Source organism: Doryrhamphus excisus, linkage group LG9 (assembly GCF_037039965.1).
Source record: "Doryrhamphus excisus strain RoL-2023G ecotype Guam linkage group LG9, RoL_Dexc_Guam_v1.1, whole genome shotgun sequence".
Classification (NCBI taxonomy): Eukaryota; Metazoa; Chordata; class Actinopteri; order Syngnathiformes; family Syngnathidae; genus Doryrhamphus; species Doryrhamphus excisus.
The window spans coordinates 10,975,728-10,998,285 of NC_136365.1; the positions used below are offsets into that span (position 1 = coordinate 10,975,728).

At 39.0% G+C, this 22,558-nt stretch overlaps 1 protein-coding gene and 1 long non-coding RNA gene across 2 annotated transcripts in view; one reads left to right on the forward strand and one right to left on the reverse strand.

Moving 5' to 3' along the window:
• The window catches only part of LOC144899814 (uncharacterized), a 104,883-nt gene extending 87,008 nt beyond the window's left edge, over positions 1 to 17,875 (reverse strand). The window contains exon 1 of the long non-coding RNA XR_013628113.1: positions 17,798 to 17,875. This is a non-coding gene — a long non-coding RNA (uncharacterized LOC144899814). The remainder of the gene's footprint in view (positions 1 to 17,797) is intronic.
• The window catches only part of neurl1aa (neuralized E3 ubiquitin protein ligase 1Aa), a 31,791-nt gene continuing 26,614 nt past the window's right edge, over positions 17,382 to 22,558 (forward strand). The window contains exon 1 of the mRNA XM_058046598.2: positions 17,382 to 17,897. Coding sequence (XP_057902581.2) covers positions 17,864 to 17,897 — 34 coding nt within the window. The 5' untranslated portion in view covers positions 17,382 to 17,863. The remainder of the gene's footprint in view (positions 17,898 to 22,558) is intronic.

The window sequence follows — 22,558 nt, forward strand, 5'->3', positions numbered from 1 at the left end:
TATCGAACAACGAGTCATTCAAGGAATCCTTCGGGAATGAGCTATCCTCATCTTGTCATGGGCGTCAGTGTATCAAAGATATCAACATTAACACAACTTCCATGCGCTCAAAGACTTCACAGTTGTCAGCCAAGTTGTCAGCAAGGTGAGTATCAAACTTACAGTACTTGATGTGTGTCATACTGATGCGTCATACTCCCATTAACATTGTCTTTTTGCTGTTTGTTGCTTGCCTACATTGCAGTCTGGTGGTGCTGAAGAACAGCTCCTCTTGCCAATTTAAGCAGGCTGGATGATGGTTGCTATGTTTGAAAACCTGTGTGCTGATATTCAATCATTCATTCATTTTCTAACGCTTATCCTCACGAGGGTCGCAGGGGGGTGCTGGAGTCTATCCCGGCTGTCTTCGGGCGAGAGGCGGGGTACACCCTGGACTGGTGGCCAGCCAATCACACGGCACATATACTAGACAAACAACCATTCGCTAATTAACCTAGCATGTTTTTGGAATGTGAATGCGGGAGGAAACCAGAGAAAACCCACACATGCAAACTCTACACAGAGATGGCCGAGGGTGGAATTGAACTCGGGTCTCCAAGCTGTGAGGCCTGCACACTAAACCCTCTTCCGCCGTGCATGTATGCTGACTATGTATGTCAACTAATTTACATGTGGAACACAATATAAGTGAATTTCCACAAAGTAGGATTCATTCACTCATTCATTGATTTTCTACCGCTTTTCCTCACAAGGGTCGCAGAGGTGCTGGAGCCTATCCCAGCTGTCTTCGGGCGAGAGGCGGGGTAGACCTTGGACTGGTGGCCAGCCAATCACAGGGCACATATAGACAAACAACCATTCACACTCACATTCATACCTATGGACAATTTGGAGTCGCCAATTAACCTAGCATGTTTTTGGAATGCGGGAGGAAGCCGGAGTACCCGGAGAAAACCCACGCATGCACAGGGAAAACATGCAAACTCCACACAGAGATGGCCGAGGGTGGGATTGAACCCTGGTCTCCTAGCTATGAGGTCTACGCGTTAAAGTAGGATTCATTATTCATAAAGACAATATTTTTGTATTTAGAGCATAAAAACATATTCATTACCTTCTAAATATGCTTAACATTAGAGCCCTCTCACCATGACAACACCACAATAGTCACTTTACACTCCTATTATCCAATATAATAACAGAAAATAAGACATAAATAATATAGATTCATATTAGTTCATTGTTGTTGTACGTTTTATACTTTCTGTTCTGGACAGTACTTCCTGCAATCATCACAATGTTACTGAATGTGTCTTCTGAATGCTTTATATTTGTATTTTAATCATTTAGACCATATGTAACATTACATTAAATGTGGTGAGGGATGACATAAGATAAGATATGCCTTTATTCGTCCCGCAGTGGGGAAATTTGCTATAAGCACACACAGTAGCACCATCAGAGTTGACACTTACATACGACTGATGGAAAAATGCCGGGAGACTCACAATAGATGCCTTGTTTTCACTTCTACACAAACCTAATGTTTATGTTTACTTGGAGGGGTGCAGTAACTAGCAGTAAATGCTATATTGACTGTGTACTTTCTCATTGATGATAGAGTCCACCAGGAGGTATTATAAAACAGCAGGAAGGCATTCAGAAGACGCATACAAAGACATGATAAAATGCAGTATTCCACACTGGTCACATGATGTCAGTAATTTTACATTGATAAGACAATAGCTACCACAGGAAGTATTGGCCAGAAGAGGAAGTAAAAGGAACAATAAGGAACTCTTCCACCGACAACATGTGTGAGGCTGTGTTTGAAACCGCATACTACTACTCATACTAAATCTTTGAGTATGCAGTGTGTCTACACTGGCAGTATGCCATTTTTTCCAAGTTCCCAGATGCATACTGCATTCGCCAGAAATTTTGAGTATGTATCAGCTTACTACTCATACCCAAATTATGGGTCATGGTAATGGTAAGCATTACCATTACCATTTTATACTAAACTGACCAGATGCAAATCTGGTCAAATAGTTTACTTTTGTATTTTTTTTTTATATTTTTATTTTATTTTATTTTATTTTATTTTATTTTATTTTATTTTATTTTTATTATTTTTTTTATTATTTTTTTATTATTTTTTATATTATATATATTTTATATATATGTTTTGTTTTTTTATGAAAACATTTTGTAAAAGTTTAAAGTGCAGGAAGACCACATTACAATAAATAATAACAATAACCACACCCAATATGTATGTTATATTATGTAGAAATAAAGCCCCCTGCTCTCACGTCTGGATCACCATGCATGTACAATGTGCAGTTTGCCCTTTCACATCCTCCTCCTGAACACTGTACACACAGCTATTTTCACATCGCAGGAACACAGTACAGAACAAGTGAGTCAGACGGAAAGAGAAAAAGGGCCATTATTCAGCCAGGTTTCCCTGACAACCACCCATAACAGGGCTGCAGTTCCCATGGTGATGGCTTCCAAAGTGCATTATCAGCAGGAGATGATGGCTGATTGAGGGCCAGATGACCTCACTGCTAGCTGTTTGCTAATGACCCAACTGTGACGTGTTTGTGTCTCTCTAGATGTGTGTGTGACACCCTGGACTCTGACATTGCACAGATGCATGCCGACCAACATATTCAGTGATGAATAGAATTTGTTGCCTGTTCCAGATACCTAAACTTCTATCTTCAGTAACCCTGTTACCACACTGGTCTCTACCCCAGTCAAGGAAGGGTCTCTCTTTCAGCCTGCTGTGCAGAGCTACCATGATGTTGCTAACGGGATAATCTCTGCCTTGTACGACAGCCCATGTGCGGAGAGGATTACATATTTATTTGGGGAGTTTTTATCCCGCCTTAACCATCTGTTGCCACGCTAGTTTGGTGAAAGGACGTTTACAGGAGAGTGTGGAGGAGCGAACCTGTGTATGAGCCAGTAGCCATGTATACATGGACCCAAATATTGCAATTGCATTCGGTTTATTTGCTCAAACAGAAAGAATTGAACCTTTGTATACACCTCATTCCGAAAGAAAAATACCAATCCGAATGAACATATAATCGGATTCACAAGAGTGGAACATTCCTTTCCCGAATCCGATTGAGGTATCTTGCACCCGCGGAAAGTTGTCAGACTGCATTCTTCTTTGTGTTGTTTTGCTTCTTCTGTTGTTTATTCGCAGTTGGCAAGCAGCTTTCGTGTGCATTAGCGCCATCTGTGGAACAGAATCTAAACACTTCTATACGCCATTCACAAGTCTAGTTTTACTACAAAAGAAAATATATATCTATATAAAACATGTCCCGAGTTTAATTATAAAATATTAGCATGTTTGAATTGGATCTTTTCCTGTTTAAATTCATCCCGGGTGCGTTCTTTCAGCACATGCTCAGATATGACGTAACACGCAGTTCTTCACTTTTAAAAATGGAGGTGAGCAATCAGCACTGGACTGCTGCGGAAAGTTTGTTTTTAATCCAAACTCAATTTCAAGACTGGACAAAGGAAAACTGGCATTACGGAGTTATTCCGACGAGTGAAAGAAAAACTCAGGGAAGTCGGTATCACGTGATGTTTACGGTTTACTGTGCATGCCCCATTGACTATTCTTTTTGATTATACCATTGTTTTCGGAAAGGTCATTCGGAAAGAGAAAAACTCCTTATGTAAACGTGGCTGATGATCACTCCGCATTATGCTACTTATAAATTTGGGGCTATTTTATAAGACGCATATCTATACAATATTACCCTTTGATGCCCACTACAAGGGTTAAGATTTTCAACACTTGCAACTGTGATTTTTCTCAAGTGTTCATTGTTTGATTTAGTGTTTAGTGCTGATTTCATAATTTCCACAATGATGTATACTCCTACGTGTGGTCAGGGGATCATTCTCTAACTCTAAATCAATCAGCTGGTCTCTCCGCGCAATTTACTAAATCTTCGACAAAGAAAGATTACAGGATGGACAGTTGGGGGAAGTCGAGGGTCATGGGCCTGGCGAATCTTTCCATTGAGGACTTCAAAATACATCTACCTATCCGATCCATGACAACAAGCCTGTTGCTGATTGGGTTGAGCCACTGCCGTGGTGTATCGCGAAATTCGGAAAAAGTGCCCAGCGGCTCCCTGATGGATCAATCGACAGACACAACCCAATCGACAAGAACCCAAACAATCTAATCTACATACCGTTACTGTGGCCGTTTACCCCCTCCCTTGGTGCAAGTCTTTGAGTTGTTGTTTTGTAAAGTGTGCTTATTTGTGCTTATATGTTACAGAAGTCTGCCCACGCACAAACCTATCTCAGGACTGCACAGTTCACTTTACCCATGCTCATTTGCACCACTGTTTCATACCTCATGTCTGTTTATAGTGTTTACATTATTAATTGTAGCATTGAAGTAGTCTTTATTTAGTTTAGTTATTGTAATTTGATTTATTATTTACTGCACAGGGGGTCCGAGAGGACTGAAATTTCATGTATGCTGTAGGTCGAGCATGTATGGTATATTTGACAATAAAGTTGACTTTGACTTTATTTTTTTCCAGTCACACACTGTATTCCCCCATGCTCCCAATGCCTTAGTAAGAAAAGTAGCCATTGGCAGTCCTAGTAATCGCTAGAAGACATCATCGGTTATTTGTACGTAATTTGCGTATGATGTAACAAATTCTGTAGGACTAAGGCACAAGCTTGTAGGAGAGACAAAAAAGTGGGTAAAAACACCTTCATTATGTTTAGACATGCTAACATCCAGCTAACAAGATCACGTCATACACATACACAGTGGACGAAGTACGTTATCAAGGCAACTAAAAATATTGTCCGCACTCTTCGGTTTTATTCATTTTTAATGTTTTATTTGATGAAATGTTTTATGATTTTAGAACTATTTTATGTTTGTGGAATGATTTTATGAAGTCATTTTATCCTTTTCTTCTGTAAAACTTTTTGAATTACCATAGGTATGAATTGCGGTCTGCAAATAAAGTTTCCTTGCCTTTTATGTCACAGTTGGATCCCTTGGAGGCAGAGATATTCATGTCTGATATTCATAATATGCTTATGATTTCTAGCAATGAGTTAGATTGAAAGGAAAAACCTGAGTGCAAAACAGGAAAGTGCGGGCTGGAGGGCATTTGCAGTCGGCAGCTTGTTTTTTGTTGGCCTGCGGCATATTTAAAAATACAATAAAACAAGACAACAACAAGAAAAAAAACAATGTTGAAAAATTGAGCAAAAAAACATGAGGTAAGAAGAAAAGGTTGATAAGTTGATAGTGACAACACTAAACCATTATGTTTTTCTCATTAAATACAATAATCCCTGACCACTTCACACTTTGTCAGCTTCACTTTATTAATAAATTAATACATTGTTTGCTCGTTCAAGTCTGCCTATTTTTTTAGTCCAAAAATATTCATATTTGCATACATTTGACATATTTTTAGCCCAAATTCAGCATTTTCAAACCTAAAAATTGATAAGTTTCGATTAAGTAAAATGAAAAGGTAAGACATATGATGTATTGGCGTGATATGTAGTATTTCCATCCATTCATTTTTTATGCCCCTTTTCACTGAGGTTGCAGGGGTATGCTGGAGCCTATCCCACCTGACTTTATGCACCCAGGACTGGTCGCCAGTCAATGGCAGGGCACATATAGACAAACAATCATTCACACTCACATTCATACCTATGGACAATTTGCATTTTTTGGAAGGTGTGAGGAAACCGGAGTCCCCAGAGAAAACGCCACACAGAGATGCCCAAGCGGAGATTTGAACTCAGATCTTCCCGATTTCCTGACTGTGCAGCCAACATGCTAACCACTCATTCACCGTGCGGCCGCATATGTAGTATGTATGTTTTTTTTTGTAAAGGGGGCTGCACGGTGGTCCAGTGGTTGGCGCGCAGACCTCACAGCTAGGAGACCAGACTTCACTCCCCCCCTCGGCCATCTCTGTGTGGAGTTTGCATGTTTTCCCCGTGCATGCGTGGGTTTTCTCCGGGTACTCCGGTTTCCTCCCACATTCCAAAAACATGCTAGGTTAATTGGCCACTCCAAATTGTCCATAGGTATGAATGTGAGTGTGAATGGTTGTTTGTCTATATGTGCCCTGTGATTGGCTGGCTGCCAGTCAAGGGTGTACCTCGCCTCTTGCCCGAAGACAGCTGGGATAGGCTCCAGTTCCCCTGCGACCCTCGTGAGGATCAGCGGTAGAAAATGAATGAATGAATGAATGAGTGTAAAGGTGACTATAGTGTTATCTCATGTCTAGAGTGCTGTAATAATGTAAAAAAATACAGGTTATCTATGTTTAATAACAAAAATATCCGTCCAACACTAAAAGACAACACAGTCGCACTAGCATGCTCTGCTAAACTAAGTTAACACAGCTAGTTTTCCATTTCATAATAGAAGAGTTTCCAAGTTTTCTCTGCCAACTTTTTCTGTTGTTTTAGGCTGCCGTTTTGACATGTTTAGTCCAGGAAGGGACTAAAATGTGATACTTCCGCACATGAACGTTTCTTCTCCTCACAATGACAGCATTTCATTCACATTGTGTCACTTCAAAAAGGAGATTCCACGTTTGGCCAATTCCACAAGAATAGAATACAGTACTAAGAATACAGTACAACTTGTACCGGCCACTAGTCAATCATAGGGCACATTCACCTGAATGGAAATTGAAAGTACTCCGCTACACTATCCGTCAACACTACGACCTCTGACCTCTGTCAGTGCAACAACTCTTATGATTTAAAATCTAACCTAATATTGTTCAGGTATAACAGCTGAGTTTCCCATTGACTGCGACATTTCTCCAGTACAGCATACCAGTGTGTTGATTGGTTTGTGAGTGAGTAATGCATTCAACAGTTGCCAACATTTTCTTTTTCACCGGTGAGCTCTTCTAATGCTCTACTTGCAGTAATTCTGTTGGATACGGTCTAAATTTTCATTCAAGTTAACACATTCATTCTGACACTGGCCATGCCAGATCCTGTGACGACACTAAAGAACTATTTTCATTTGATGTACAAAGTGTCTGAGTGCTTGGACGTTTGCTTTGGCCAACTTTGACATGAGCCAGTGGTTGCCAAGACGGATGCGATGCTGATTCACAGAATGTGGGATTTGGAAATATTGAAATCACTGACTGACAGAGCTGAAAGTCCATGTAAATAAATCTCCCTGTGTTGCAGCTGTCTCATATTAATGCAGGACAATGAACAATAAACATCCCATCATGATCAGAATTGCACTTTAGTAGTTGGAGAAATTACAACCATGTGTAATGTATCTGAGAAGAGAACAATGCTGTGGATGTGTCCTTCAAACTGTTGTCCTGGGTAAGAGAGACATTTCTTGTTGTTGTGCAGTTTTAGGGACCAATGGAATCTTGCCATTTTTTGCACTGCATGATCATGATCCATCCATCCATCTCATATCACTTATCTGAGGTCATCACATCCCCATTAGCAGCGTAGTGCATCAATGGTGACTGGCCAGCCATCCACAATAAGTTATATACAAAAGTTTCTTATGTGGATATTAAGATGCGCATCCCTGCTGGAGCCATCTCTTTTTATTTACTAAATAGTAATGGTAATTTTTATCTTTATTTCATTTGAACATGCATCAGATTACAATTGAGTGCAAACCTCTGGTAGCACCTATGTTTTTGTTGTGTTTTGACATTTTTTTCACCACTCTAAATGGTAATGGTAATGGTTTAATTTCATTTGAACATGCATCAGATTACAATTGAGTGCATCACATAATCAGTTCACAGTTCCACATGTCCAAAAGGAGTAGGAAGAAGCAAAGCTTATTAAATCCTACCTCTCCATCTGGTACTTTTACAATCAGTAACATTTGTTCACATCCTGCTTTCCTAATGTAATTAATTTTAATTTTAATTTTAATTTTAATTTTAATTTTAATTTTAATTTTAATTTTAATTTTAATTTTAATTTTAATTTTAATTTTAATTTTAATTTTAATTTTAATTTTAATTTTAATTTTAATTTTAATTTTAATTTGCTAATATAATTTAATATAGTGATATATATAGCACATCATGACTGGTTCAAGACTGGTTCAAGCAAACATCAACTGCTTGTATTGTTTCTTGAACCATTTCTTAAATCATTTTATTTTAGATGTATTTTTTTTCTCTCATATTTGTTTATTTTACCATATTTCTGGAGTATAAGGCCAAAGGCCAAAAATGCATAACTATGTAGAAAAAAACATACATAAGTCGCACTGGAGTATAAGTCGCATTTTTTGCGGGTAATTAATTTTACAAACTACTTGACCAAAACAGACATTACGTCCTCTTGGAAGGCAAATTCTAACAATAAAAGAATAGAGAACAGGCTGAATAGGTGTAAGATATGCTAACACAATGGTTATTCAGCTACACAAAAAATAAACATGAACAGAAAACGTGTCCAGTGTTTATGTAATGTAAACAGTTTTTTCATTTATAAGTCGCTCTGGAGTGTACGTCGCAGGAACAGACAACCTAAGAAAAAAAGTGTGAATTATAGTCCGGAAAATACGGTAATCTTTTGCATTCTTCATACACGTTAAGTGAATGTGAATACTTCAACATGGCTCAATAACTACGAGCACACATTGATGAATAAATGTTGCCAGTGAACTCTCTCTTAAGCCCATCATTCCTCACCAGCACATTTTGCAGCAATGCGCCAAACATGGAAATGGTATTTTAAGTTCCCGCAGAGACAATAAGGCAATTCTTCGCAACAATCCAGCCCACGACTGAGCAGGTCACAGATAATGCATAGTGAAATATCGAATTATGAGCTCCCCACCTTTCCGTCTCAAACTTTTCTGAAAGTTACATTACACAAAAGACCTTACGCCCTCCAACTCACGTTCACCTTTCCTAATATCTGAGTGTGTAGTTATCCGGAATGCCTGCTGAGTGCATGTCTGAGAATAGACAGAAGGGGATTTTCAGCATGGCCGGACTCATGAAAGGAGGAGACCATCATTACTCCAACACTTGCTGTGCAAATGATCCCTACTTCATATGAGCTTTCTTTTGTTCTTTGTTTCCAATTTTTACCTCTGTGGGGCAGGGGGCTATTTTTCACCTCAGTTTGAATAGGTGTATTTTACCATCACAGCTAAAAACAGCAGATTTATTTCAACTTTGTTGCAGGGACAAACAACATCTTCTGCAAAATGTAAAATGTAAAAATTGCAAGAAATTACATTTTGCACTGCTGGATCTTAAGGAGGTTCTAAGTAGAGCTTCAAAATGCAAAAAGAAAAAATGGAAGTTAGACAAAAAAAAAACCCTCTAAATTACAAATAACATTTCTCAGTAATGAGCAAAAACATGCTAGGTTAATTGGCGACTCCAAATTGTCCATAGGTATGAATGTGAGTGTGAATGGTTGTTTGTCTACATATATGTGCCCTGTGATTGGCTGGCCACCAGTCCAGGGTGTACCCCGCCTCTCGCCCAAAGTCAGCTGGGATAGGCTTCAGCATACCCCCATGACCAGAATGAGGCATAACTGTATAGAAAACTGATGGATGGATGCTTGATGCCAGTGTTTCCAGGAAAGGCATCCACTGTCTGGAACGGTCTGATGTCCATTTTGGTAAACTTCCCTTGCCCATGCTCATGTCACTGCCCCCTACATTAAAATCCTCTCCGCGTACATCATCCCGACTTCAGTTCTCATATCTTATCATGGACCTGACTGAAGTCTGCCATCAACTGACTGCTTGTCTCCTTTGAATTACTGTACATTAAGATTCCGTGTTGCATCTTTGTCAAACACAGTGACTGCAGTTTGACAAAATCTCCAACCTCCTCACCAGTTCTGGTAATGGTAACGGTAATGGTTTAATTTCATTTGAACATGCATCAGGTTGCAATTGAGTGCATCACATAATCAGTTCACAGTTCCACATGTCCAGAAGGAGTAGGAAGAAGCAAAGCTTATTAAATCCTACCACTCCATCTGGTACTTTTACAATCAGTAACTGTTACATTTGTTCACTTCCTGCTTTTCTAATATAATTTAAGTTTTAATTAAAAAAAATGTTTTTATTCTATTTTATTTATTTTTTATTATTTTTATTTTTGTCAATATATGCTGACTAAAAGTAAGATTTAAAAAATACATTATAAAGACTTCTGCAGTTAGTTCATTTCAAGTCCGATAACTTTTTGAACCCCAGTGGGTAATTCATGAACATAATTTCTGGAAACACTTGACATTCTTTTTACATAATGTTAGAGTGGAAGACTTTTTGTCCATTCATCCAGAAGAATGGTCAGAGCTCACTGATGTTGGACCTGAGAGGAGGTCTGATGGCTCGCTCGCTGCCTCTGTTTGAGTTCAGCCCAAAGCTTCCATGGGCTTGAGGTCAGTGTTGGTGCAAGTTTGGTGCAATTCCTGTGCTGTATTCTCTCTTTTTTTGTATTCTCAAAGTTGGAGGCATGAAATTGTCCAAAAAGTCTAGCGAAGGTGAACATTCAAAGGAATATAAGGTGTCCAGTCCAATGGATTTATAAGAGGTATGTCTCTATTTTTTTTAAACTTTATTTCATTTATTTGTATTTTATTTATTTATTTTTTATTCTTTTGCCACGTACCGAGGTACGAGGTGATATGACCATACAATGACATAATGGGTACCATAGTAACTGTCAATATAGTGATATGTATAGCACATCATGACTGGTTCAAGACTCTTTACAAATTTCCCCACTGAGGGACGAATAAAGGCATATCTTAATCTTAATCTTCATCCTTGTATTTAGCAAAAATCAACTGCTTGTATTGTTTCTTGAATTGGCTCATCGTTGTGCATTGTTTGAGGTCCTTACTCAATCCATTCCATAGTTGTTCTTCTGCTTTTTGGAGTGTGTGGTTCCCCTCTTACTCATATTGCAAATGGCCATGTGATGGGCCTCTTGGGACAACAGTGAATAGGAGGTTTTGTTTGCACACACGTGTAAAGCTGCAGTCTCAGACAATGCCAGCCCAAGGAAACCCACGCTTCTGACCTCCCTTCTACCAAGCATCTGTTAGCAGATTCTCTTTCACTTCAACATAAAACACAGCAGTCCAGATTCAAGGTGCCCTGTTGGCTTTGCAGATTGGTCTACTTGTATCTGTTGTTCCTCCACTGTTCCCAGACATTTGATTTCAGTAAAATTAATGGACACTTCAAGCTATGGTTGCCGGGGTAACCTTGGTCATGTCTGCATGCTCGGACTTGAGTGCATGGTAATCATCAACCAGATCTGCAAAGCTTGATGGCTGCTTTGTAGGAATAACAAAAATGGGAGAGTCCTCTAAAATGGGAGGATGTATGGAGATTGAGAGATGAGATGTGTTTAGGTGGTCTATTAATAATCAGTTTGGTGCAATAGATATTAAAACCAGGCCAACATAGCACAGTTCCATGAGAAAGTTACATTTACGTAATGAAAAAATATTGTCATCTGATTTTACTGTGTTTGAGAAGCATTGAAAATGTGTTTTATTCTATAAACTCTTGACATTACTACCTAATTCCAATTAACAACATTGTCATTTGAACCAGTCATGATGTGCTATATATATTACTATTTTGACAGTTACTATGGTACCCATTATATCATTATATGGTCATATCACCTCGTACTTCGGTACATGACAGAAATAAAAATAAAAATAAAAATAAAAATAAAAATAAAAATAAAAATAAAAATAAAAATAAAAATAAAAATAAAAATAAAAATTAAAATTAAAATTAAAATTAAAATTAAAATTAAAATTAAAATAAAAACTTAAATTATATTAGGAAAGCAGGAAGTGAACAAATGTAACAGCTACTGATTGTAAAAGTACCAGATGGAGGGGTAGGATTTAATAAGCTTTGCTTCTTCCTACTCCTTTTGGACATGTGGAACTGGGAACTGATTATGTGATGCACTCAATTGTAATCTGATGCAAGTTCAAATGAAATTAAACCATATACCATTACCATTTAGAGTGGTGGAAAAAAAATGTCAAAACACAACAAAAACATAGGTGCTACCAGAGGTTTGGAGCTCTGTGAAAAAAATATCACACTGAGCTTTTTATTGTTCTACTATTTCCTCAGGCCACTCATGAGCGCTTAAAATTATCAACACTTTTCTCCCCCTGAAGGCGCCCCTCTGCACACACAGATTCACTCTACCAGCTGGATCTGCATCTCTGTCTTTGTTCTTGTCTCCATGCTAGTCTCCACCCTCCGTTTCAGTCCTGCCCTCCTCTGATTTGTGACTTCACCGTGATTGGCCAGGATTCCAGTCACAACTCATTCAATCATTGGTCGGTCATACTTGTCAATCATGATACATTCCCTGGGTTTGCAGGCATTTTGTGATTATTGCAGCCCAAAATGCAATATTTATAGCAAAGTTGTGATGATTTGCGTTGTTTTTACCCCCACTTACATAACATTAGTGAACATTGGGAAACCATTAAGAGTGATCTATAGCAGTGACTTTTGTTGGTAAATCAGGGACGAGAGATTATCCTCACATGTTTACATCTCTATCATTGTAAACAAGAAAGTGAGGATGTGGTGGGCCATCCAGGGACACATATAATTGGTTAGACAGTTGACATGCGCACTTGAGCGCTGCTCAGTGATAAATTGACTGCCAAAGTTGTGAGGTTGTGCATAATTTGTAGAATTTTCGAGAATTGGTGCGATGACTAAATATTGAAATCCTGGCTTGTTTGATAATAGCTTCATCATTTACAGGTCACGAGGTACTGTACCTTGGTTCATGTACACCAGATGTGTGCAGGTTTATTCCACCAAGAAAAACTGACGGATGCGGGCGACCATTTTGACACATTTTGTACATTAAAGATGCTAAAACCAATCAAATATAAGTCAACATATGCTAAGCTTTCTGAACGAAACACCAACAATGTAGCCCTGTGTAATAAGTGTCGAATAAATTAGTGTAATATCTACTTAACCTCAGTTGTAATGAATTGATTTTGAAAATGCAGGATTACAGATCCAAGCCGCCGGAACGAGTTTCCTCCATAGGGTAGCTGGATTTCCCTACTGAAGCTGCTGCCCCTGCGACCTGGAGTAAGACAAGCGGAAACAAAATGGGTGGCTGGATGGTGAAGATTTGTGTTGCTTTCTGATAAATAAGTGCTTTACAATCAAAGATATTTCCGGGCCAAACAAATACAGTTATTCAGTTTTTAGGGCAAAATGTAGAAAATAAATAGATAATTTCCATTAGGTATTTTCCTGTGTGGGTATAAAAGTAGTCCACCAATTCACCAAGGAAAGGGAGGGCAGGAGAAGGATATAAAATGGGGCAGTACAATCAAAATTCTCGCCTATTGTTGAAAAATGTGTTAAGTGGACAATTTGCAAACATTTTGCTATTGCTCTACATATTTAGTATAGAGTTTTTTCACAGCTGTTTTATTGTTATTTTATTGTTCTATTCAATAAAGTTGTATCTGATCTAATCTAGTGAAATGATACAAACTTTCAGATAAATTTAGGCATGCTATTTGTATTGTGTTGTTACATTAAAGTTGTGATCTACTCAAGCCACCTTTGTCAAACTGTACAAATGATGAAACCATATACTGTAAGCAGTCCCGGTTGATCCGGTTGATGTGCAGTGAACCATGAGCTGTGTTAAGTTATGTAATGCTCTTATATGCACCACGTCTGAGAGACGAGTCTCTGTCTATTGCATAGAGGACTGCAGGGCAAAGGGGTCTCTGTAGAATAAAGGTTAAGGAAGAGAAAGTAGTTGCTGCATTTCTAAAACAGGAAACAAAATGTACTGGAAAAAGGAAGGATGTCCAAGTGTAGCATTCATGTACGACACTAACACGAAGCCAGGCGAGGAAGTACACTCTACTTCAGGCCTTTCCTCCTGAGTGCATCTGCAAGGTTACATGACATGTTGGCAGTAAACACAGGCTGATGTTTCCTCCCGAAAATTGTGTGTCCCTTCCCGTACTTCGCTTGCCTCTTTTTGCAGGGATGTCATCGCCAAGACTCGACTGACTTGTGGCCAATTTAGAGACATACCTCTTATAAATCCATTAGACGGGACACCTTATATTCCTTTGAATGTTCACCTTCACTAGACTTTTTGGACAATTTCATGCCTCCAACTTTGAGAATGCAAAAAAAAGAGAGAATACAGCACAGGAATTTGCACCAAACTTGCCCATGGAAGCTTTGGGCTGAACTCAAACAGAGGCAGCGAGCGAGCCATCAGACCTCCTCTCAGGTCCAACATCAGTGAGCTCTGACCATTCTTCTGGATGAATGGACAAAAAGTCTTCCACTCTAACATTATGTAAAAAAAATGTGAAATGTTTCCAGAAATTATGTTCATGAATTACCCACTGGGGTTCAAAAAGTTATCGGACTTGAACTGAACTAACTGCAGAAGTCTTTATAATGTATTTTTTAAATCTTACTTTTAGTCAGCATATATTGACAAAAAAATAAAATAAAATAAAAATAAATAAAATAAAATAAAAAATGTTTTTTTTATTAAAACTTAAACGATATTAGGAAAGCAGGAAGTGAACAAATGTAACAGTTACTGATTGTAAAAGTACCAGATGGAGGGGTAGAATTTAATAAGCTTTACTTCTTCCTACTCCTTTTGGACTTGTGGAACTGTGAACTGATTATGTGATGCCCTCAATTGTAATTTGATGCATGTTCAAATGAAATAAAACCATTACCATTTCAGGAGCTGTTACAGTCATCCCTCGCCATGTCACGCTTTGACTTTTGTGGCTTCACTTTTTCTCTATCTTCACTGTTAGTCAAAATATTCATTCATTCGTTTTCTATACCGCTTATCCTTGTGAGGTTCGTGGTATGTTTTTTTTTTTAAATCCCTGTGCTTTTGTGGTTGAATATAGCCTATTTTAAGTATAAAAAATGCACATTTAACTAAATTTTACCGGTTTGTGGCCTCCTCCACTACATCCATAAACCTCCTCTTTGGCCTTCCTCTACGCCTCCTACCTGGCAGCATCCTTCTACCAATATATTCACTATATCTCCTCTGGACATGTCCCAACCATCTCAGCCATCTGGACTCTGACTTTATCTCCAAAGCCTCTAACATGCAATGTCCCTCTGATGTACTCCTTCTTGATCCTATCCATCCTGGTCACTCCCAATAAGAACCTCGGCATCCTCATCCTCTAGACCAAACAACATCGCTGGTCTAACCACAGTTTTGTATACCTTTCCTTTCATTTTAGCTGAAACTCTTCTATCACACATCTGCACATCACCCTTATTCTTAAAATGGGCACCAACACACTTCTCCTCCATTCCTGAGGCATCTCACCACCCAAGATCCTATTGAACAACCGAGTCAGGAACTCTACTGCTACCTCCTAGACACTTCCATACCTCCACAGGTATACCATGACCAAGTGGACCAAGTGCCTTCCCACTCTTTATCCTTTTCAATCCTCTTCTCACTTCTCTTCTCTTTACCAATCTTTGCTACTTCCTGGTCCACAGCAGACACCTCTTCTACTCTTCCCTCTCTCTCGTTTTCCTCATTCATTAACTCTTTAAAATACTCTTTCCATCTTTCCATCCCACTACTGTCATCTGTCAGTACACTTCCATTCCTATCCTTGACCACCCTAACCTGCTGCACATCCTTCCCTTTTCTGTCTGTCTGCCCTGCCAACCTGTAGAGATCCATCTCTCCTTCCTTACTGTTCAACCGAGCGTACAAGTCATCATAGACCTCTTGTTTGGCCTTTGCCACCTCTACTTTCACCTTACCATTCATCTCTCTGTATTCCTGTCTTCTCTCTTCAGTCCTCTTCATGTCCCACTTTTTCTTAGCTAACCTTTTTGGCTGTATACACTCCTGCACCTCCTCATCCACAAGTCTTTCCAGATGACACACCAAGTACTCTCCTACCTGTCTCCCTGATCCCATTTGCCGTAGTTGTCCAGTCATCTGGAAGCACCTCCTGACCATCCAGAGCCTGTCCCAACTTCTGCCTAAAAATCCTACAACGCTCTTCTTGTTTCAGCTTCCACAATTTGGTCCTCATCTTCCTCACCATGAGGGTCATTCTACACACCACTATCCTATGCTGTCTGGCTACACTTTGATGAGGTGGTACGTCGTACGTCAACTCCCTAGAATGTACAATGGTTGAAACCTGTGAAGAAAAAAAAAACCCAAAAATGTATATACTGTCCAGAGCACTCCAGTCAAGTATTAAAATAGATGTTTGAGGATTGGATTAAGGCCACCATCACATGAATTAACTAAAAAGTAATTTTCCAGTGTGTGGACCTTAACATCGATCTTCGGAACCCTAACAAACAAACAAAAATTGACGACTGCAATGATGCAATGTAATGCATGAATCTTTATCCCAAAATCCCAGAACAGACCGCTGTACCACAATAATTGATAAAAAAAAACTGTATTTACTCGTCTTTAATAAAAACACAATATGTGACCAGTTTTTATTTTTAATGCTAACTTCAGAAATAGACAGACGGCTGAGAACAGCCGTGCTCTTAAAACAATATGGGAGAACAACATTGTCAGTATGCTTACAGTAAAACTGATGACAGAGTTCATGAAACCTTTCTTAGTATTTCCATCCAATATATTACCAGCATTATCAGGAATGGGTAGGCAAGCTAATTAACCTCAATATTTTAAAATATATTAAAAAAAACATTTTTAAAGACACTGAACATTTTCGTGTTTGGACTGTTTGGACATTGATCACATTTTGGACACTAGTTATTTATTTAGTTAATTATATATATTGTTTAAACTTCTGACACTCGTTATTTATTTAGTTAATTATACTCTATAAACGTCTGATTTTACTTTTCACTGATTTGTATTGAAGCACACTATTTTGGAAATCTATTTGAAACTGATGCCATAATTCTTTGTTTAATTAAAGAACAATACAACTCAATGGGGATAGGCGGCATAGAAAACGAATGGATGAACGGACAATAACTCGCGCATGAGCAGCAAGTGCGTCAGCCAGGATGTAAATGCTCAGCGAGCACTTGTGAGTAAGTCAAACTTCGTCTTCGTCAAGTTCCCGTGAGTCAGTGAGACTCGGGCCTTTGTTGGGAATCACTGAGTTAGTGAAACTAGAGTTTTCGTGTGTTTACATTCGTGTGTAAAGTATCCGCGAGGCTGGAGTTTTCAACGACTCGTTCATGACTTGCACATGTCGCACTTCACTGTAGGCTATGAATTTCTGTCCCAGGTGATTTACTTTAGTATGAGTCAATAATTATTGCGCTTTGATGTCATTTTATAAAGTTACGATCGTATGACTCAATTATTATTGCGCTTTGATGCCATTTTATAGAATTATGAGTAAAGAAACGCAGTACTTTATGACGAGCAAAAACGACACACAAGGATTCCGACGACGAGCCCCTGTTCGCTCAATGGCGTCACGGTGCTGGCAATGACAGTGTTAAAAGATGGTGCCTCCGCCGTTTATGTAAATACGGGTGACAGAATGAGAGTGGGACTCAAGGCGGGGAGCGTGCTCTCTGAATGAAGGGAGGGGGCAGCCGTCGTCATGGCGGTGTCGCTATACGCTCACAAGAAGGAGGTGTGTAGCTCCACACTGCATCTATTCGAGGGGGGAGAGGCGGTACTCTGCTTACCTTTGGATGGAATCATGTCACCAGCATCGGTGTAATACACGATAAGCGGCTCGAAGGAAGACAGAAATGGGTGGCCAGATAACGCGAAATGCATTATACGGTAAGTAATGGACACATCGTGCTAACGTTGTTGTATCCTGCTTCTTTATGAAGACACCGGTTTTGTTGCCAGATAGCGCACCCGATAATAATAATAGCGATCATGTGCTACCTTAATGGCTACAGCGTTCTCTTGGAGGTGTATTTAACTGTTTACCATTAAAGTTTGGTGTTTCCCCTCACAAATAGATAATAATTATCCATTTTTAACAGATAGCTATTAACTGAGTTCTTTTAATCGTGTATACATTAGGGTTTTTTGGCTTTAATGTCAATGCAGAAGTGAACAGAGGGCAAATACAGGCCGACGTGTTGGTCTAAAACAATATATTGAGCATGATTTGACACCCCCCAGCTCACGCTCGTCTTTATGATGTGTTCATGGTCGCAATGGGATACCCACATGTTATTCTAGCCCTTCTCTGTAGTCCCAACATTTCACGACTGTATTTTACTGTGCCGAGATAAAGCCAAATCCGGGTTTGCAGCTTCTGTAAGTTTACACCCCCTGATCGTTCTAATTACAGCCCTGACACTGATCCAATTAGTTAAAGAAGGACAGACTTAGAAGGAGGATGAAGGTATAGCTCCTCCTCACTGTGATTAAGGTCAAGCACCTCGATTGCAACTGCTCTGTGGAAGTTAGGCGAGCTATGACATAATTTTGTGAGCAATTTATTTCAGACTAGAAAGGAAGCTTCTGTGAGAAAAAATTAGCCACACAAAAGAGTACATTCGAATTGGGTATGATGACGGTTCTTTTGCTAATTAGTTTTACTTTTGTGGTGGAAATGAAATTCAAAAAGACGTCATCATCTGGTCACATCATTAGAACACACCACATAATTGCATAAATATGTGCAAAGCGTTTTATAAAATGTTCAAATGTGAATTTTGATATTTACTGTGTGATGTGGTTGAAACTGGGTCACGGATGTTGGGCAACTCTTCAGTTGGTAATGGAAACTTGGAGGATAAAATTATCAGCTGAAAGGGCTTGTAAGCCCCCGTGGGATTTCCCCAATATCACGTGGTGGAAAACCAATCCATGGATGTACATCTTGGGCATGCAAACTAATTTTGAAAAGTATGGTCAGGTTCTGATTGATGTTCATTTTGGCCATGTGAATCGCAGTCCAGCCCTGCACCCTGGCACCTTGAACCCTCATCTGCAAATTACTGCTAAATGAGCATCGCGGTGAGCTAGAAGCCTGAGCTATCGACTCATTGCAACTGGACGCATTGCTGTTGTGAAAGTTTGTTTGACCGCTCATGACCTGTCCTTTAGTTGTTACTTATTTAGCATTTTGACTTATGTGCATTCATTCTTTTCCTTGAGTATTAATTTGTAGCTTGAGGGCATCAATGTGTAAACCCTAGCAAGTAGAAAAGTCCCCAGCACTTAAAATATTTGTAATTCTTCTGAGAGACAAAGACTGAACTCTTTTGATGTGAGCATTGCTGATGTTAATATATACCATATTTTCGGGAGTCACATTTTTTTTCATTGTTTGGTTGGTCCTACAACTAATACACAGGTGCGACTTATAAAATGCATACAGTTTATTATTTTACATGCGCCGCCTTTAAGTTAAAATGTGGTGGTTGTTTTTTGGTGACATCTAGTGGCCGCAATAATTGAGTTGCACTTGTGATGCAATTAGGCACACAAATTGAATGATACAGAGCATACAGAATGCTTTTTGTTATGGAGTACTTTCCAATACGTCTCTGCCGTGGAGACCATGTTTCTGTAAGTAATGTGCAACTATGATACTTGTGTGGATTGATAAATGTGGTACTTTAGACAGTAGCGTTGTTTAATGAGGACACTTGTAATGCCTATAGATTTGTAGCTGCTGCATCAGCCACTGACTAAATACACACATTTATGATTTTCAGTCTATTTGAATTCATTTGTGAGCACAGTAATGATGTTTTGGTGTTAAAATACGGCTGTTTGATACCTTGTGATACATATGACACAAACCAGAATATAATTTGACGCCTGTTTTAGATTAATAGCAATACATGGCAAGGTGTTTGATAATATATGTTTTATTTAAAAATAAAAATTAACAGAATAAAATGGCAATTTAAATATATTTCTTATAGAAATCTGTCTCAACCAAAGCAGGTAGCCAAACACCTGCTTCCCCTCCATTCCATTCCACTGATCTGAACCACTTTTCCATTTTTTTCATTAATTTATTATCAACTCCTATACCAACTCCTATACAATTAGAAAGTGGGGGTTGTCAGTAGTCTGGAAGTCCTTGGGACCAATCACAGCAGAGTGGGTGTGCCTGGAGATGGACTGTGGGTGGACAAAATTAAAACAGACATCCAAGGAAATACAGTTGGAATAGGTGCAGATTTTGGAAGATCTACAATGTGTAAACAAAGATAGTAGCATAGTCAAACATCAATTGGAGTCATTCGTGAACAATCACACCTTCCGGCATTGAAAAGGCTTTATATGACAAGCTGTCGTTAAAATGACCACACATTTTCCTGCTTAATATGGAGCATGTATTTTTATCTGGTCATGCCATTGATGTTGTATGTATATATTTTAAGGAAGACATTTTTTTTTTGGGGGGGGGGGATGATGCACTTTAGAGATGGCAATAAAACCCTGGTGTTTGTTATATGACTGATTTTGCTTTCCAAAGTTGCACCCCTGCAGGTGCTTCTCAGGTGTGAGGTACCAGAACACATGCAAAGTGTTTCTGCTGAGTCTGTTACATAACTGTGTCTGCGCGTGTGTGGGAGCTGCAATTCTGCACTCCCAATTGACTGAATGTGGGCCAACGTCTGAGGCTGCTGAGGCCGATTTGATGGAGCGTCTGGTGTCTTTGGAAAACAGCTTGGTTCGCTGAGTTAAGGGACCAACCAAGTCAAGTCACTTCCTAGAGTGAAATATAGCAATAAATGTCATGAGACGAGCCTCGGATTATTGTTGTTGTGAAGTAAAAGGACAGTGGCGATTATGGAAGTATGCAAACACACAAACTTTCATCTCCGTCTCTTTGTTTCAGTCAACATTAAGCAGATGTAGCTTTTGGGACCAAAATCATATGACACCACCAGCGGGAAGTACAATCTGCCGTGTCTGGCTTCCCAGCATGGCTTGTGTTTGTGTTGATTGTACTATGAGTGAGATAGTGGTTTGAGTTGATGACCCTCTCTACTTTAGCAAATAAAAGAGCACCTCCTCAAAGCAAGTTGCCCCCGACCATTTCCGGTGTAACTCAAGCTGCCACAGTAGGCTGTGACAGTAGGCAGTTACGTACTATGCTGATCTTCAATGATTTATTATCACATATAATGAAATTATTATTACCGTATTTTCCGGACTAAAATCACACTTTTTTTCATAGGTTGGCTGTTGCTGCGACTTATACTCCAGAGCGAATTCTAAATGAACAAACATATATCACATGACAGCCACAAGAGGGCACTCTAGACTTTCACACCGATATCGCCTACTCCTTAACAAATCAATATTTAAACAGTAGACGTTAGCTTACAAACACAACTGAGACAGAACACAAATGCCCCCCAAAAGAAAATCATATTCTGCAGACTAAAAACAGTAATGGCGCAGCAGAGACAAAATTTTTGAGTAAGTGAGAAACTTGTTAGGGACTAGCATAAAGCGGAGGCTACTATTACTGCTATGAAGAAAACAAAACAGTTATTGTACTTAAAAATGTTTGTTATGTTACATAAACACTGGACACCTTTTATGTTCATGTTTATTTTTTGTGTTGCTGAATAACCATTGTGTTAGCATAACTTACACCTATTCAGGCTGTTCTCTATTGTTTTATTAATGTGAGAACTTGCCTTGCAAGGTGACGTAATGTCTGTTTTGGTCATGCAGTTTGTAAAATAAATTAGCCACAAAAAATGTTTTTTTTCTACTAAATTATGCATTTTTGACCCTGTGCGACTTATACTCCAGAGCGACTTATAGTCCAGAAAATACGGTAACTTTAGGTAAATGAAAGAGGTTTTCTACCAAAAAGAAAAATCCCAACGAAAAATAATTCTTCACAAATCAATCCGCAAATATGCAGGTAGCCACAGTTTGTATAAAAATGATTAACGTCGCTGGTAGGTAGAGTATACGTATGTGATTCATCTTACTCGTCTGTCTACATACAGTATATGATGAAAATTGTGTGTTTTGTCAGAGACAAAATCCTGAAAGATTATTGCAACCGGAAAACTACTGGATGGATTACCAGTAAAATTTCTTCACGAAATACAGTGGAACCTTGATTAGCATCATCCAAATGCACATACAGTGGTGAACTGTGGCCAAAATTCAAAGAGCATTATGTTGGTTCATTTAGAAGTAGTGTTGATTACGACTTGATCCAACTCTTAGACTAGACGAGTCATTTTGTCAAACCATAGGGTCATTCATTGTTATGTTAATACTGAAACAATGTACTGTACCTGTCATTATGCTTCCTAAGAATTTGGTGAAACACTGCTTACTGTAAAAAAAAGAGATGAGTATAATGACTTTGGGACATCTGTCCGATAGTTGGAACCTGCGTCAGAGACGTCGCCTCCCCTCTCAATGAGCTTTGTACAACCTATTAGGTTTCATAGACTTGGCCTGCCGCCTTGGAGCATATGCCAGTA